The sequence below is a fragment of the Aspergillus sclerotioniger genome, assembly GCF_003184525.1.
Source record: "Aspergillus sclerotioniger CBS 115572 chromosome Unknown BO94scaffold_2, whole genome shotgun sequence".
In the NCBI taxonomy this organism is placed as follows: domain Eukaryota; kingdom Fungi; phylum Ascomycota; class Eurotiomycetes; order Eurotiales; family Aspergillaceae; genus Aspergillus; species Aspergillus sclerotioniger.
In genome coordinates, this window is record NW_020290992.1 from 731,289 (window position 1) to 743,395 (window position 12,107).

At 55.0% G+C, this 12,107-nt stretch overlaps 6 protein-coding genes across 6 annotated transcripts; 4 read left to right on the forward strand and 2 right to left on the reverse strand.

Moving 5' to 3' along the window:
- Positions 1–1,116: 1,116 nt before the first annotated feature.
- Positions 1,117–2,766, reverse strand: BO94DRAFT_530450 (pyridoxal kinase). Its single transcript, XM_025610674.1, has 6 exons — positions 2,686–2,766; positions 2,605–2,615; positions 2,438–2,517; positions 2,178–2,390; positions 2,005–2,122; positions 1,117–1,952 (listed from the first exon to the last, which is right to left on the reverse strand). Exons 3-6 carry the CDS (start codon positions 2,499–2,501, stop codon positions 1,325–1,327), a joined length of 1,023 nt encoding a protein of 340 aa, XP_025472468.1. The 5' UTR covers positions 2,502–2,517; positions 2,605–2,615; positions 2,686–2,766; the 3' UTR covers positions 1,117–1,324.
- On the forward strand, positions 2,594–3,019 carry BO94DRAFT_134330 (uncharacterized protein). The gene has a single exon (XM_025605676.1). The coding sequence runs from the start codon at positions 2,686–2,688 to the stop codon at positions 2,953–2,955; it is 270 nt and encodes an 89-aa protein (XP_025472469.1). The 5' UTR covers positions 2,594–2,685; the 3' UTR covers positions 2,956–3,019.
- Positions 3,020–3,830: 811 nt separating this feature from the next.
- On the forward strand, positions 3,831–4,736 carry BO94DRAFT_134367 (uncharacterized protein). The gene is made up of 2 exons (XM_025605677.1): positions 3,831–4,392; positions 4,537–4,736. Exons 1-2 carry the CDS (start codon positions 3,954–3,956, stop codon positions 4,542–4,544), a joined length of 447 nt encoding a protein of 148 aa, XP_025472470.1. The 5' UTR covers positions 3,831–3,953; the 3' UTR covers positions 4,545–4,736.
- A 14-nt stretch (positions 4,737–4,750) lies between these two features.
- Positions 4,751–7,939, reverse strand: BO94DRAFT_506908 (AFI1/MesA family protein). The gene is made up of 3 exons (XM_025609591.1): positions 6,825–7,939; positions 6,710–6,770; positions 4,751–6,656 (listed from the first exon to the last, which is right to left on the reverse strand). Exons 1-3 carry the CDS (start codon positions 7,463–7,465, stop codon positions 4,989–4,991), a joined length of 2,370 nt encoding a protein of 789 aa, XP_025472471.1. The 5' UTR covers positions 7,466–7,939; the 3' UTR covers positions 4,751–4,988.
- A 232-nt stretch (positions 7,940–8,171) lies between these two features.
- Positions 8,172–9,452, forward strand: BO94DRAFT_562354 (putative calmodulin). The gene is made up of 3 exons (XM_025614282.1): positions 8,172–8,284; positions 8,345–8,819; positions 8,893–9,452. Exons 1-3 carry the CDS (start codon positions 8,282–8,284, stop codon positions 9,297–9,299), a joined length of 885 nt encoding a protein of 294 aa, XP_025472472.1. The 5' UTR covers positions 8,172–8,281; the 3' UTR covers positions 9,300–9,452.
- Positions 9,453–10,009: 557 nt separating this feature from the next.
- On the forward strand, positions 10,010–11,712 carry BO94DRAFT_455585 (TBC-domain-containing protein; the record flags this gene model as incomplete). Its single annotated transcript, XM_025607663.1, has 3 exons — positions 10,010–10,477; positions 10,544–11,328; positions 11,589–11,712. The coding sequence occupies 3 exons, from the start codon at positions 10,010–10,012 to the stop codon at positions 11,710–11,712; spliced, it is 1,377 nt and encodes a 458-aa protein (XP_025472473.1).
- Positions 11,713–12,107: the final 395 nt, after the last annotated feature.

The following is a 12,107-nucleotide window of genomic DNA, read 5'->3' on the forward strand; positions in this document are numbered from 1 at the left end:
GACAAATGATGCTAGTCATGCATAGTTCGTAAACCTTAGAAATAGAAATAAGATGACAGACTTCAGGACAACGTACACTAGGATAATTCATAGCCATTGGCATCTCAGCCCCACCAGATTCACAATGCTTACGGTGGGTCATATTGCCTCTACCGCACTTGGGACAATTCATTGCGGATATAAATAACAATAACAAGTTGCTACTTCTTAGGAATCGATGTGGAAGTAAGTGTGTTGGACATCTAGTCCTCCCTCCCATGAGCACTTGCGTTTTTCATATAGTAGGCGTCTCTTGCTTAGAGAGAGTCTCGTCAGAACCTGACGCGCCATCTTCCTACTACTAGCTATAGGAAAATAACAGCGAATAGTACCTACCTTACCGTATCGGATCCTGTCTACTACTACCTATGTAGGAACAGGTGGAGCCGTAAAACAGACATTACATGGATACTCCCTCGATTTTGAAGCTAAATCAACAGAAATGTATCTATATGTCGTTGGAAAGGCTAGGAACAGGGGCTCTGAGTTTAACTGAGCCTTACGTTGTTTAAGAGTGTCTTGCAAGAATTGGACTTTTTAGGGTTCTTTCTATATGAATACGTAGTAATATATAATGACATAACTGCTAGCAACAAGTCAAGCTAAGACAAGCCAAACGTAAACTTCCATCTGTTATGGTTCGAATCATTGTACTGCTAGGTGTCAAGCGACGTTATTAATTCTCTCTATGTAGATAGACCATCTACATACGGGAAGTAAACCATCCCCTGATTGCTTGACTATACTAGGTCCTGCGGGAGCCCTGGCAGCCCAAGGCGTTGTAAAGAAACTTGGTAAGTACCTTTTTTTTTCATAAAACAAAATTATTCAAAGCAATATAGAAGGATCCTTGTTCTTTATTTCTCCAGATCCCCCCTTCTGTAAACGACTGAAGCAGAGAGTACCAGTAATATAGATCAGGTCACGTTACGTATGAATTGAAGAGCTACAGTAATCTGCAATTCATGGGACCAATGAGAAGCCTTGGAGCTAGGAACCTCCCTTGCTGGAACTTAACCTAGCAGTGGTGTTGCTTGGTAGTGAGTCGAAAACGGCATCAATTCAGGAGTAAACACAAAGGGAATCAATTTCAGTACTTTATCAAGCGCGTTAGCACTGAGCAACTCTAAGGTAGCTTCCCCCCAAAGCCTCAGGTGACCGTTGTCTGCAGGCCAGGAACTATAGTAGTATAAGAATATACCCGAAAACGATCAACCCCCCTCCGCCACCCACCTCGTCTATAATCTATGTACGTTACCCCGTAAATACCCCCACACTGAGCGTATCAGCGAAACCGCTCAGGTAGATCCTCCGCTCGCCACTCACTCGCCTGGAATTCGACATCCGGCTCTCGCAGATACTGCGCATGGCGCACCACCCGCACCTCGGCGGCTTTGCTCTCCCGTAGATGTTCCTTCTTCTTCCGCTCCGATTCGCTGAGCAGCTGCTCGCTCTCGTCGGGGATAATGGCGCGCAGCTCGGCGTCCCGCGCCTCCAGGGTCTTCTCTAGCACTCTGTGCATACTTGCTAGGACCTTCACGGTCGATTTGGCGAGGGGCAATTCTGTCGCTGGAACGTCGTCCGGGGAAACCCATGACTGGGTGGTGCGGAGGGCGGGATCGGCGTTGAACACGGCCTCGCGGAATCGGGCAACTGTGAGCGCGGCGAACATGTCGCCGGTGCCGCTGAAGTAGCAGTCCAGGGCTGGGACGTCGACACGGAAGAGGCGTGGGGAGCCGTTGGAGCGAGTGGTCGAGCCGATAATGGTGAGAGTATTGGGGGAGGGAGAGTCGGAGAGGTTGGCGATTTGTACGGAGGTGATGATCACGTGCGGGACGTTGTAGGTGGCGTGGATGGCGGTGATGGCGTCGGCGAGGGTGGCGAGAGAGGTGATTTTGATGCCGGAGAGGACTCTGCGGGGTGTAAGTAGGAAACTGAGTAGAGGAACAGGGAAGGGGGATTTACTCGGCTTCGAATTGGTTGGGGAGGATTAGGTCTGCGTAGCGGATGATGTTCTTGTAGGCTGGGACAACCTCGTCGTTGACGTAGAGACGGCCTTGGTCGCCCATTACGGGGTCCAGGACTGGGGGTCATGGTTAGATTAGGGTTGAAGGGAGGAGATGGAGAGTCAAGCTCACTCCAGAAGAACGATCCGGGGTCCTTTGCGGCTTTGCGCTGTAGGTCCATGCCGATGGCCCCGACAGCTTCAACTGCGGCTGCGCTGGGTGCATAGCCTGAGAGCATGACGTCAAAGTCGAGCAGGTTGCTCTGAGTGAGGCCCTCATAGAGCGCGGTGATCTCGTCCGCCGTGGCCCGGGTGCCTTTGAATTGCCTGTAGCCGGTGTGATTGCCTGGGATGGTTAGTGATGTGCTTCGGAGCAGACACAGATAGGCTTACTGAAGTGGACGGTGTTCAAGGCGGCAACGTCACAGCCCAGCAGCTGCATGACCACGCTGGCCATCTTGTTTCCCACATATCTGATCCGTCAGCATGCGCAGGAACTGGAAGCGATGAGACCGTCCGGGTGTAGAGCAGGATAGGCTGCTATCAGGCATGACACATACCCGTAGACGACCTAGTGAGTGTCAGCAAAGTGTCCGGCATGGCAGGCGCAGGCGCAGGTGCGGCTGGGGGGTGGGACATACATGGCTGGCGACAGCCAAGACCCTGGTCTCCGGGACGAGAAGATCGGCAGACATGATAAAATGAAGGGAGGTGGTGGAGGGGAAGAGGAGAGTCGCGAAGGGGATCGAGAATCGATGTCAATCCGCTGGGTCGGCGATAGGCGAGGTGGGCCTCTGGGTTGCCGCCGCCCTGATTGGCCGGCGGGGCCGGCGTGCAGCCCGTGTCATTCGGGACTTTTCATCTGGTCTGGATTCTTTCACTGGTTCGTGCTAGTTATATCCATTGGATGACTGGGAATTGAAATGACCAAGTCCTGTCCTCGGGCTTGTATCGAGTCAGTTCGTTTCAGACGCGGTACACAACAGGTAGGATGAGCAACTGGCAGTCGGCACCTGGGACTACTTACTACTTAGGTACTGTCCCTTGTCCCTGGCCCAGCAAGGAGTCCAATCAGCCGGGCTGCTAAGAATAACCCGAAGGTCCAGACTCATCGATGGGACCAATGATGGGACGCTCGTCCAGGGTTGTTGCAACGGCTATAGCACGAGCCACTAGTATTCGGGTCAGGCACGCCCCTGATTCATTCCCATTGCTTCAATGCATTAAACCTGCCGGCTTTCCCATCCATCCATCCATCCACCCGTCCATCTCCTTTGCCCTAATCCATCCCTTCCCCTGCCACCATTGTTCGTGGCCAGCCTCCATTGAGACCATGCCACGGCGATAACCTTACACTCTTTTGACTTTCCTCTACAAAAGTATACTACGTTCTTTATTCCTCCCTCGTGGAGCGCCACTCTTTCATCATGTCCTACAATGTCCACGCGCGGCGCATCAACACGCCTGTTCAAGTTCCAGCACGATTCTATCTCCTCCTCCTCTGGTCCTTCATAGCCATTCTCGCACTACCAGCCATCTCAGCATCCGTACTGCCCATCCAAATCGCAGACATGGCTTTGCAGCCATCCGACCCGGAAATCTCATCCAACAGTGGAGAGATCGTCGACGCAGATCCACCTCCACCATCATATACCACCACCATCACCACCACCACCACAAATCTAGATCCATCACCACCCTCAAACCCTCTCCACCCCCGCTCCCCTCCACCACCACCACCACCTTCCCGACCCCCTTCGACACCTCCCTAACCAACAACTTCACCACCACCACCTGCGCCACCTACTTCACGACCCTCCTCACCAACACCACCCTAACCTCCTGCCACGCTCTATCCCTCCTCCTCCGCAACTCCGCCTCCTTCTTCCACACCCTCACCTCCGCCCCCATGACCTCCTCCCTCCTCGACACCGCCTGCTCCTCCCCCGTCTCAACCTGCAGCACCGCGCTCTCCACCCTCGCCACCTCCCTCCTCCACCCCTCAAACTGCGGCCACGACTACACAGCCGGAAACCAACTCGTAGTGGACCTCTACACCGACCTAATCACCTACGAGCCCATCTACCGCGCCACATGTCTCCAGTCGCCCACCACGGGCAACTACTGTTTCGTGGACGCCGTGACCAACACCTCAAACCCGGTCAACTACGATGTGTATTTCGTGGCGTTTGGGCCGGGGAATGAGATCACGGGGAAGCCGTGGCCCACGTGTAATGCGTGTTTGCAGGCCACGATGGGGGTGTTTGCCCAGTGGGCGCGGGTGGATGGGCAGCCGTTGGTGGAGTCGTATTTGCCGACGGCGAGGGCGTTGGATGGGGAGGGGGCGTGTGGGATGGGGTTTGTGGATGCTAATGTTACGGTTGGGCAGGTAAGGAGGGTGGATGGGGAGTCTGGGGGTGGAGAGTGAGGGTTGGGGGGGATTTGGGGGGGTATTGGGGTTGGGTGGGTGAGTTGGGGGGTGGTGGGTGGAGTTTGGTGATGGGGTTGTGTTAGGGGGTTTGTTTGAGGGGGATGGATGGATGGATGGGTTATGGATTGGTTATGGATGATGATGATAACGTTGGGTTTACTCTCTTTGGGTTGTTTACTTGACCTTACTTTACTTTACTTCTAATGTCTATATTTAACTCTAATCGACACCATGTTACTTCGTCAGACAGACTCTACAAATATATACGTAGATATCAACAGATAAAATTTGTTATTCTTCATCAGAATACATGTCGGGCAGCCCCAACTAAAACACGTGAGGTATATCCGGCCCCGTAGGGCAAAGGTAAATATCAAACAGAGCAGAAGAAGATCACACGAAGTTAAGGGTGCCAGCATATCACGGTCGTCAAGATAATCATGATACGGCGTGTTGGTTCAGTGGTTTCAATGGCATGGGGGTGAATATAATAGGTTATGTTGGTGGCCGGAATTAACTTCGTCGGAATGTATCCCCCATCGCCACACCCACCAAGCTTTGTGGCCCAAAGCTTTCCGTCGCCATTCCCGATGCCGGGCTCTGGGCATCCCTTTCGCGCTTGATGCGGAAGAATGCTAGCTTGGCAAACCGGTTGAGCTGCGCCCAGAAGTGTCGCCCGGCTGGGTGCGCCGCGATCCGCTCCAGGAGCTCAACTGTTGCCTCACGCACCGGTTGGTGCGGGTGGAATAGCCCCATACTAAGATAGAAGAGCCCCGCTTGGTTCTCTGGCGTCACGGTCAGGAGCTGGCAGATGCCAGCGTAATCTTTGACCGCATGCGCAAAGGCAATGTAGATCGCCCCCGCATCAGCGGGCGGCAACCTCAGCGCCCGCAGCCGGTCATGGTGGTGGGCCAAGTCCGGCTTCTGGATGGGCCGAGATGGGTAGTACATCGCCGCAATGTCCTGGATGAAAGAGTAATACGAACGCGTCGTCCGCCACCCTTCGATCCGCGACACCGAGGCCATAAGCTCGCGTTGCTTGGCCCCCTCGTCCGGCCAGACGTACCCGTGTCCGCGCAACGTTGTCGGGTCGAGGGGATCCGCCTGGAGGCCGCTCGGACTCTCGGGCGAAAGCTCCTCGTTGGGCCCGATGACATACAAGTTGGATGCACCATAAACTGTCTCCTCAAAGGCGGCAGCGACCCGAGCAAACTTGGTAATATAGGCGCGGCACTTGGCACGGATGGCATTCTCGCCATATCGGTTGGTGATGCTGCGCTGAACCTCTTCCATGAATACATTGTCCCCACTGGGATCGGCGTTCGCATTCGCCGGTGGGTGATGGTTCATGGCGGTCTGCTGCTGGAAATACAGCAATCCTTCCGTGACAGGGGCCGGCTCGATGTGGCTGCTGATTTTCATCCGACCTGTGGGCAGATCGCAGAGAACGTCCCACCACTCAGGGTGATTCGCAAATGTGGGGTTCGTCACTCCAGCAATGAAACCGGGAACCCGGAGGAGATCATCGATCTTCGTCAAGTCGGTATATGGGAAGGCATGCCGGGTGAACCCACGTAAGATACCGCCCGAAGCGAGAGCACATGCCGCCAACACCGCCTCTGCCACTTCACCTGAAGGGCGGTTGTGGCCCAAAAATATTACCCGCTTTTGCGTCAGCATCGCATTGATAAGAACAATGATCGGATGAGTGAAGGGCCCGCTGGTGGTAAGGTGAGAGTGGATGGGGAAGGGCTGCGGCGAGGCCGCATGTGGCCCGGCAAAGACCTGGATGAGCTTGATGAGGGAAAAGTCGCCCACGATCTCCGGCCAGATCACCGTGGGTACCTTCACCGGTATGGGAATGTCGTTGTAGACGATTTTGGACTCGAACTCGTGCGTATCCCGAGGTAGTGTGTGCCGAGGGGGCGCTGGCCTCCTCGGTGACGGCGGGCACTCATCATCAAATGGCCCACCTTCTTCGACCTGTCGCTGGTGAATCATCTGCTCGAACTTTTCGATAAACATGTCCTTGGAGTTGCTCGCCTGCAAGATTAGTCGTTCCAAAAGAGATAGCCTCGGCAGCAGGGACAGGTCCATAGAATTCACAGCGTTGTAAAGCGACGCGAGTGTCTCCGGATACGGGTTCTTGAAGTAATCCTCCAGCGCTAGGAGAAGCAAGGGCTGTTGTTGCCTGTCAGCTCAACCACAGGGGTGTCTTGTGTAAATGAACTTACTTTATATATATGTAGGAAAGAATGCCGTGTACAAATTGCCATGGCTTTGACAACGGCACCTCTGTAGATGTTTAGTACCAACCGAGCAGCATAAGATCCTGGGAGCCGGACGTACCGCTTGACGGTATTATCTTGTTTCGTATTTACAAGGTTGAGCACATACATCAAGGGTGGCCCCTCGCCACCCTCTTCTTCGTCGCTGCTCTCCTCTTCGGTCGACCCACCGGCATCCTCGCTATCCCCGTCACCGCTCTCCACATCCGTCGCCCTGGGCTTCTTCTTCTTCTTCTTTTTCTTGCCGGTACTTGAGGTGTCGTCGTCGTCGTCAGCATCGGCGTTCGTATCTTTGTGCAGGAAGAAGATCGTCCAGTCCTGACTTCGGACGTGTGTTTGATCGGGAAGCATCAGCTCCGCCAGCATACTCTCGTCGCCGCTGATCGCGGCAGGGTACTGATGTTCCATGATCGGGCCGCGGTCAATGTGGAAGGAGGCCACGAGAATATATTCGACATGTCGCTCGGAAGAGTCCCGGGGATACTGCGACTTGCATCGCCGCGGTTTGGGGTACATGGCCGCTGCGCCATTGCCTAGCGAGCGACGGCGCGCCGAGTTCCCCGAGCTACTCGGGGTGCGCCGGTGGATGATGGAAGGTGAAGGAGATAAGCGGGGAAGGCCATTGGATTTGGAAGGACTGGTGGTAGCCGCAAGCGAAAGAGCCGTATCGTCAGGCGGTCGGTAAGGTAGTGAGATGCTCATTTTCTGGCTGGGGAACAGGGGGTCGAGGTGGGCACGGGTGTCATTCAGATTGAGGGCGGATCGGGGGTGGGTGGGAGCTCCAGAGGGCCAGCGAACAGTGAGCACGAAAGTGGCGATAATAGCAGCATACTCGACCAATTACACCAACGGGACCGAAGCGACCTGACTCAGGCGACTGGTACTGCTTGTCCGTCAGTCATTGTCGAGTTTGGAAGGCCAGGGCGGACGGGGGAGGTTCGTCGATCGGAGGATTAGTCGGGATAGACTCAGGGGAAAAAGAAAGGGGACGAGAGCCTCCAAAGCCCACGCACCGACGATGATCTCCACAGCGGGGAAGGCGACGGGAGACAAACCAGCACCACCGACCGCCATGGCCTCAATGCACGCAGGGAGGCTTCCAGCCGGGCGGATTGGCAGGGAAGGGAAGGGGAGGGGGATAAGCCCCTGGGTCTGGACCGAGAAGAGAACCCTCGGGAGGTAGTCAGGAAGTAGATATGATGATAATAATATATCGAGCAGTAGTCGATCGGATCTCTTTCTCCGTGCAGTCGATCCAGGCAGCGAGTGGATGAGGAAGACTGCAGAACTGCCGGTGGGATCCCTTGGCCCCCCCCGCACGTGCCCCCGTGCTCGGCCCGACTTCTTCCCCGACTCTTGTTTGTTTGGTTGCCTTTCCCTTCTGGGAAGTATGATATCTATCCCGTCTCATCCTCTCCAGTGCTGTGAGTGAGCTGAGCTGAGCTTCCCAATCGCTCCTGGCTCCGTGAAACTGCCCACTCCTCTGGCATCTTGTACAGTCTCTAATCTCCATTCATCATGGTAAGTCCTCGTTCTCTCTCATCGCCATCCCCCCAACTCCGCTCACCGCCGTCTCTCCAGGTCACCTCCAACGCCCCTTTCAGGCCATCGCCCTTGTCGTTTGGCTCTCCTCGAACCTCTCCATTCCGCCGCCCCTCCACTCCCAACTCGCCTCCGCAAGGCCGGTCCAGCCCACCCGGCAGCTCTCCCAACCGCGGATACACTCCAGTCCAGTCCCCGAGCAAACTGAAGGAATCATATACCGTTGAGGAAGATGACACCACTTCACCCAAGAGCAAACCGAGAAGCCCCATTGCACAGCCGCTATTCACGCGAGATCCCCCCTCTTCGCCAACGAGGGGCGCCCGTTCCCCGGATCCGTCGTCCTCGCTAATGGAAGCAAAGGCCACCAACATGATGGCAGCCTCGTCCGACGCAGCAGCCAAACTATCACCCGCACAGCTGAGGGAAATCCGAGAGGCCTTCCAGGTCCTTGACCGAGATAACGATGGGTTTGTGGATAAGGAGGATGTAGCAGATGTTCTTACGAACGTGGGTACGTGAGCGAAACCAGCGAGCCGATCAGCCTCGGGCAATTGCATGTGATACTAACAAACGTTGCTCGCTAGGCCAAGACCCAACGGCCCTTTCCAGATTCTTCCCTTTGGGTGGTCCCCAGACCATTAATTTCCCCACCTTTCTCAATACCCTCTCTCAGCTCCTCGCCCCCCTTTCATCCCACCAGGAGCTTATGAATGCCCTGGCGGCCTTTGACGAAGACGACAGCGGTCAGATCGATGTGGACGAACTGCGCGATGCCCTACTACATACGGCCTCCGAGGAGGGAGACGTGCCGCTGAGCGACCGGGAAATCAACGAGGTACTAAGTGGATTTACGGGACGCAGAGCGTTTGGAGGAAAAGGGGCTCGGGTGGCGGGAGGAGGCAAGAGGGGGGAGGTGTTCCGATACCAGGACTTTGTGAGTGGGATCATAGGAGGGACGGAGAACGGACAGGCAAATCGACGTGGCGCCTGATCGCCGGGACAGTGGGGAGTGGGAATTATTGCTTATAGTTCGGAACGGCGTTCGGATGATGAGCAGACCATACTTTAGTAGCAACCGACTGGCTCTGGCAGCCACGAACATGAATATGAATATGAATATGAAATGACTTGGATGAGATGGAGGGAGACTTCGTGGCAATTGGCAGTACTACGTAATCGATCGAATAAGCAAGCAAGCAATCAATCAATTAATCAATCCAGGGGCAATCGAGCGGCGACAGGGCACGATGGGAATAAGGTTGCAGAGGATGACTCGTGGGCCCAAGGGATTAGGGAATTAAGGCCAGGAATTTCCCATGGCAACTGAGCTTCGCTCGCGTCGTCGCGTGTCCCCGCATTCATTCCGTCGGCAAAAAAAAGCCCGCCATCAGATTAACTTCGCCGGGCTAAACCTGGGCTAAATAATGCTAAGTCTGCAACAGATCCCCCTAAGAAGCTGTCCTCCTTTCCACTCCCACACCCCCCCATTACCCCCATTATTCTTATTATTTTTATCCTTCATGCATCATCGCCCTGGTCCTCATTGACCCGGTCCTCTTGTCCCTCAGGACCAGGAAGATGGTTTCTGCGCCAGACGCAGACCCAATCCTTGCTGATCCAATAGACTGTCAGTCCGACCTGCAGACGCCCAGGTAGACACCAGCCCAGCCAGCTGAGACAGACAGACCCTCCCCAGCCAGCATGTCTCCCTCCACCTCCTCTTCTCCCTCCTTCCAACCCACCCAGGCCCAGCTCAACCTCGCTGCTCTGGCCGGGTCGCCATCACCACGGACCATGCGAGGCTTGCGCAAGATCCAGTCTCACCAAATCCTCTCGTCTCACCCGCCATCCTCAGCTCTTCCGGCATCGGGGCGCCTGTCCGCTGGGGCCGAGGAGCTTGTCGCCCAGCCTCCCCAGCTGGACTCGCCCGTGCGACTGCGCTCTCAGCGTCGGGCGCGCTCCAACAGCGATGCGTCATCTCGGGACCCCCCAGCGATAGGAACTCAAAAGCGATCGGCCAGGAAAACGGGCTCTGGCTTCGGAGTCAAGCGATCGGTCTTGGAGACGCTCCTCCGAGATGGACCACATCAGGGGAACCTCCAGGAGGGTCTTCAAGAGCTACGATACCTGGTTCTGTCGACACGAGTCGAGGCAGACGCGGATGGCATGGTATAACCCCCTCGTGCTCCCCCCCCCCCCGGGAGAGCTACGCATCCACTAATCCTGTTGCGCCAGTCAACATACCGAATCTACCTATGGCTCGTGCTTCTCGATATCCCTCCCGTCCCAACCGACGAATACCTCTCTCTCATCCACCGAGGCCGCTCCCCAGCCTATACCAAAATCCGCAACGACACCTTCCGCACCCTAGCCACGGATCCCCTATTCAAACGTCGCGTCACAGAAGCCAGCCTGATCCGGCTGCTCAACGCCGTCGCATGGAAACTCCACGACGCAAAGAACAAATATCGATCGCGATCGCGTCCGTCATTTTCTCGTCTCCGGGAGATTGAGCTCTTGATTAATACACCTCCGAGCATCGAGGAAGAGCCCTCCCCATCCGGCAGCACACCAGGTAGCGTCGCTAGCAGTCGCGACGACATCAGCGGGATTACAAATGAGTCCGCGCTGTACGTCCAAGGCATGAACGTGCTCTGTGCCCCATTCCTTTATGCCGCCCGCAGTGAAGTCGAGGCCTTCGGCCTGTTCCACTCGTTCATCACCCGCGAATGTCCGGGTTACATCCGAGGCGCGATGGACGGGGTCCATCGGGGGCTGCGCTTGGTCGATCAATGTTTGGAGATCGTCGAGCCCAAATTAGCGGCGTACCTCTTTTCCAAGGGGCTGCAGGCGAAACTATACGCATTTCCGTCGGTGTTGACACTCTGCGCGTGCACGCCTCCTCTCCCAGAGGTGCTGCATCTGTGGGACTTTTTGTTTGCGTACGGAACACACTTAAACATCCTGTGTATTGTGGCGCAATTGATACGGATGAGGGATACAATCTTGGAAAGTCCGAGGTATGTTTACTTTTTTCCCCTTTCCATCCCTGATCTTTTTATTTCCCCTTTTATTTTCTTTTCCCTCTTTTTCGCCTCATCCCCAAAAAAGCAATTCCCAAACACAAACCAAGACAGGGGGACAAAACCAGACAAATCACATCCCTCTAAAGCACCGCCTGCCCCGACACATCATTATGATATAATGTTCCTCCTCTTGATATGACACCCCCGAACCCAAACAAAGCCCGCAGGCCTAGAGCTGACACGGCCCATCACAGTCCCAACAAAATCCTCCGATCCTTCCCGCCGCTCGACGCCAAAGAGATCATCGCCCTGACGGTCCTAATCGTCCGCAAGATCCCCGAACCGCTATACGCCGAATTAATCGACCACGCCAAATGATGCTCATTTCCCTCTCCCTCCCTCTCTGTTCCTGCTAGCTAGCTTGCCAACTAGCCAGCCAGCCAGCCACAGAGCCAATTTCCCACTTGCCTACAACCAACAAACCCACGGACCTCCCACCGCCAGTGGCCTACCTACCACCTACCTACTTACCTCCCACCCTGCCCACGAAATCCAAGAAAATAATCTTCCGGTCTGGGCTAATTTTATCTCCTTCCCTACCTAACGCCTTTTTACGTACGCGCCGATCTAACGATGACTAATTGAAATTGACGGAGGACGCTTACCCTATTTACTTTACGCTGTACTTGTATTTTATTTTTCTTTATCTCTTTTTTTTTGTGTTGACCCTTTTGTTTCCGTTTGGTATTTAGGGCGTTTCTCTCATGATAACT

What these genes read in the sequence shown, in the direction of transcription:
- BO94DRAFT_530450 (XM_025610674.1), bottom strand. Translation starts at nt 2,501, where the DNA reads ATGGCCAGCGTGGTCATGCAGCTGCTGGGCTGTGACGTTGCCGCCTTG. An exon ending in CTTGAACACCGTCCACTTCA is followed by an intron (nt 2,391 to 2,437) that starts GTAAGCCTATCT and finishes TAACCATCCCAG; the next exon opens with GCAATCACACCGGCTACAGG. An exon ending in CCCAACCAATTCGAAGCCGA is followed by an intron (nt 1,953 to 2,004) that starts GTAAATCCCCCT and finishes TACACCCCGCAG; the next exon opens with AGTCCTCTCCGGCATCAAAA.
- BO94DRAFT_562354 (XM_025614282.1), top strand. An exon ending in AGATGTTCTTACGAACGTGG is followed by an intron (nt 8,820 to 8,892) that starts GTACGTGAGCGA and finishes GTTGCTCGCTAG; the next exon opens with GCCAAGACCCAACGGCCCTT.
- BO94DRAFT_134330 (XM_025605676.1), top strand. Translation starts at nt 2,686, where the DNA reads ATGGCTGGCGACAGCCAAGACCCTGGTCTCCGGGACGAGAAGATCGGC.
- BO94DRAFT_506908 (XM_025609591.1), bottom strand. Translation starts at nt 7,465, where the DNA reads ATGAGCATCTCACTACCTTACCGACCGCCTGACGATACGGCTCTTTCG. An exon ending in CAAGATAATACCGTCAAGCG is followed by an intron (nt 6,771 to 6,824) that starts GTACGTCCGGCT and finishes AAACATCTACAG; the next exon opens with AGGTGCCGTTGTCAAAGCCA. An exon ending in CTTTCCTACATATATATAAA is followed by an intron (nt 6,657 to 6,709) that starts GTAAGTTCATTT and finishes AGGCAACAACAG; the next exon opens with CCCTTGCTTCTCCTAGCGCT.
- BO94DRAFT_134367 (XM_025605677.1), top strand. Translation starts at nt 3,954, where the DNA reads ATGACCTCCTCCCTCCTCGACACCGCCTGCTCCTCCCCCGTCTCAACC.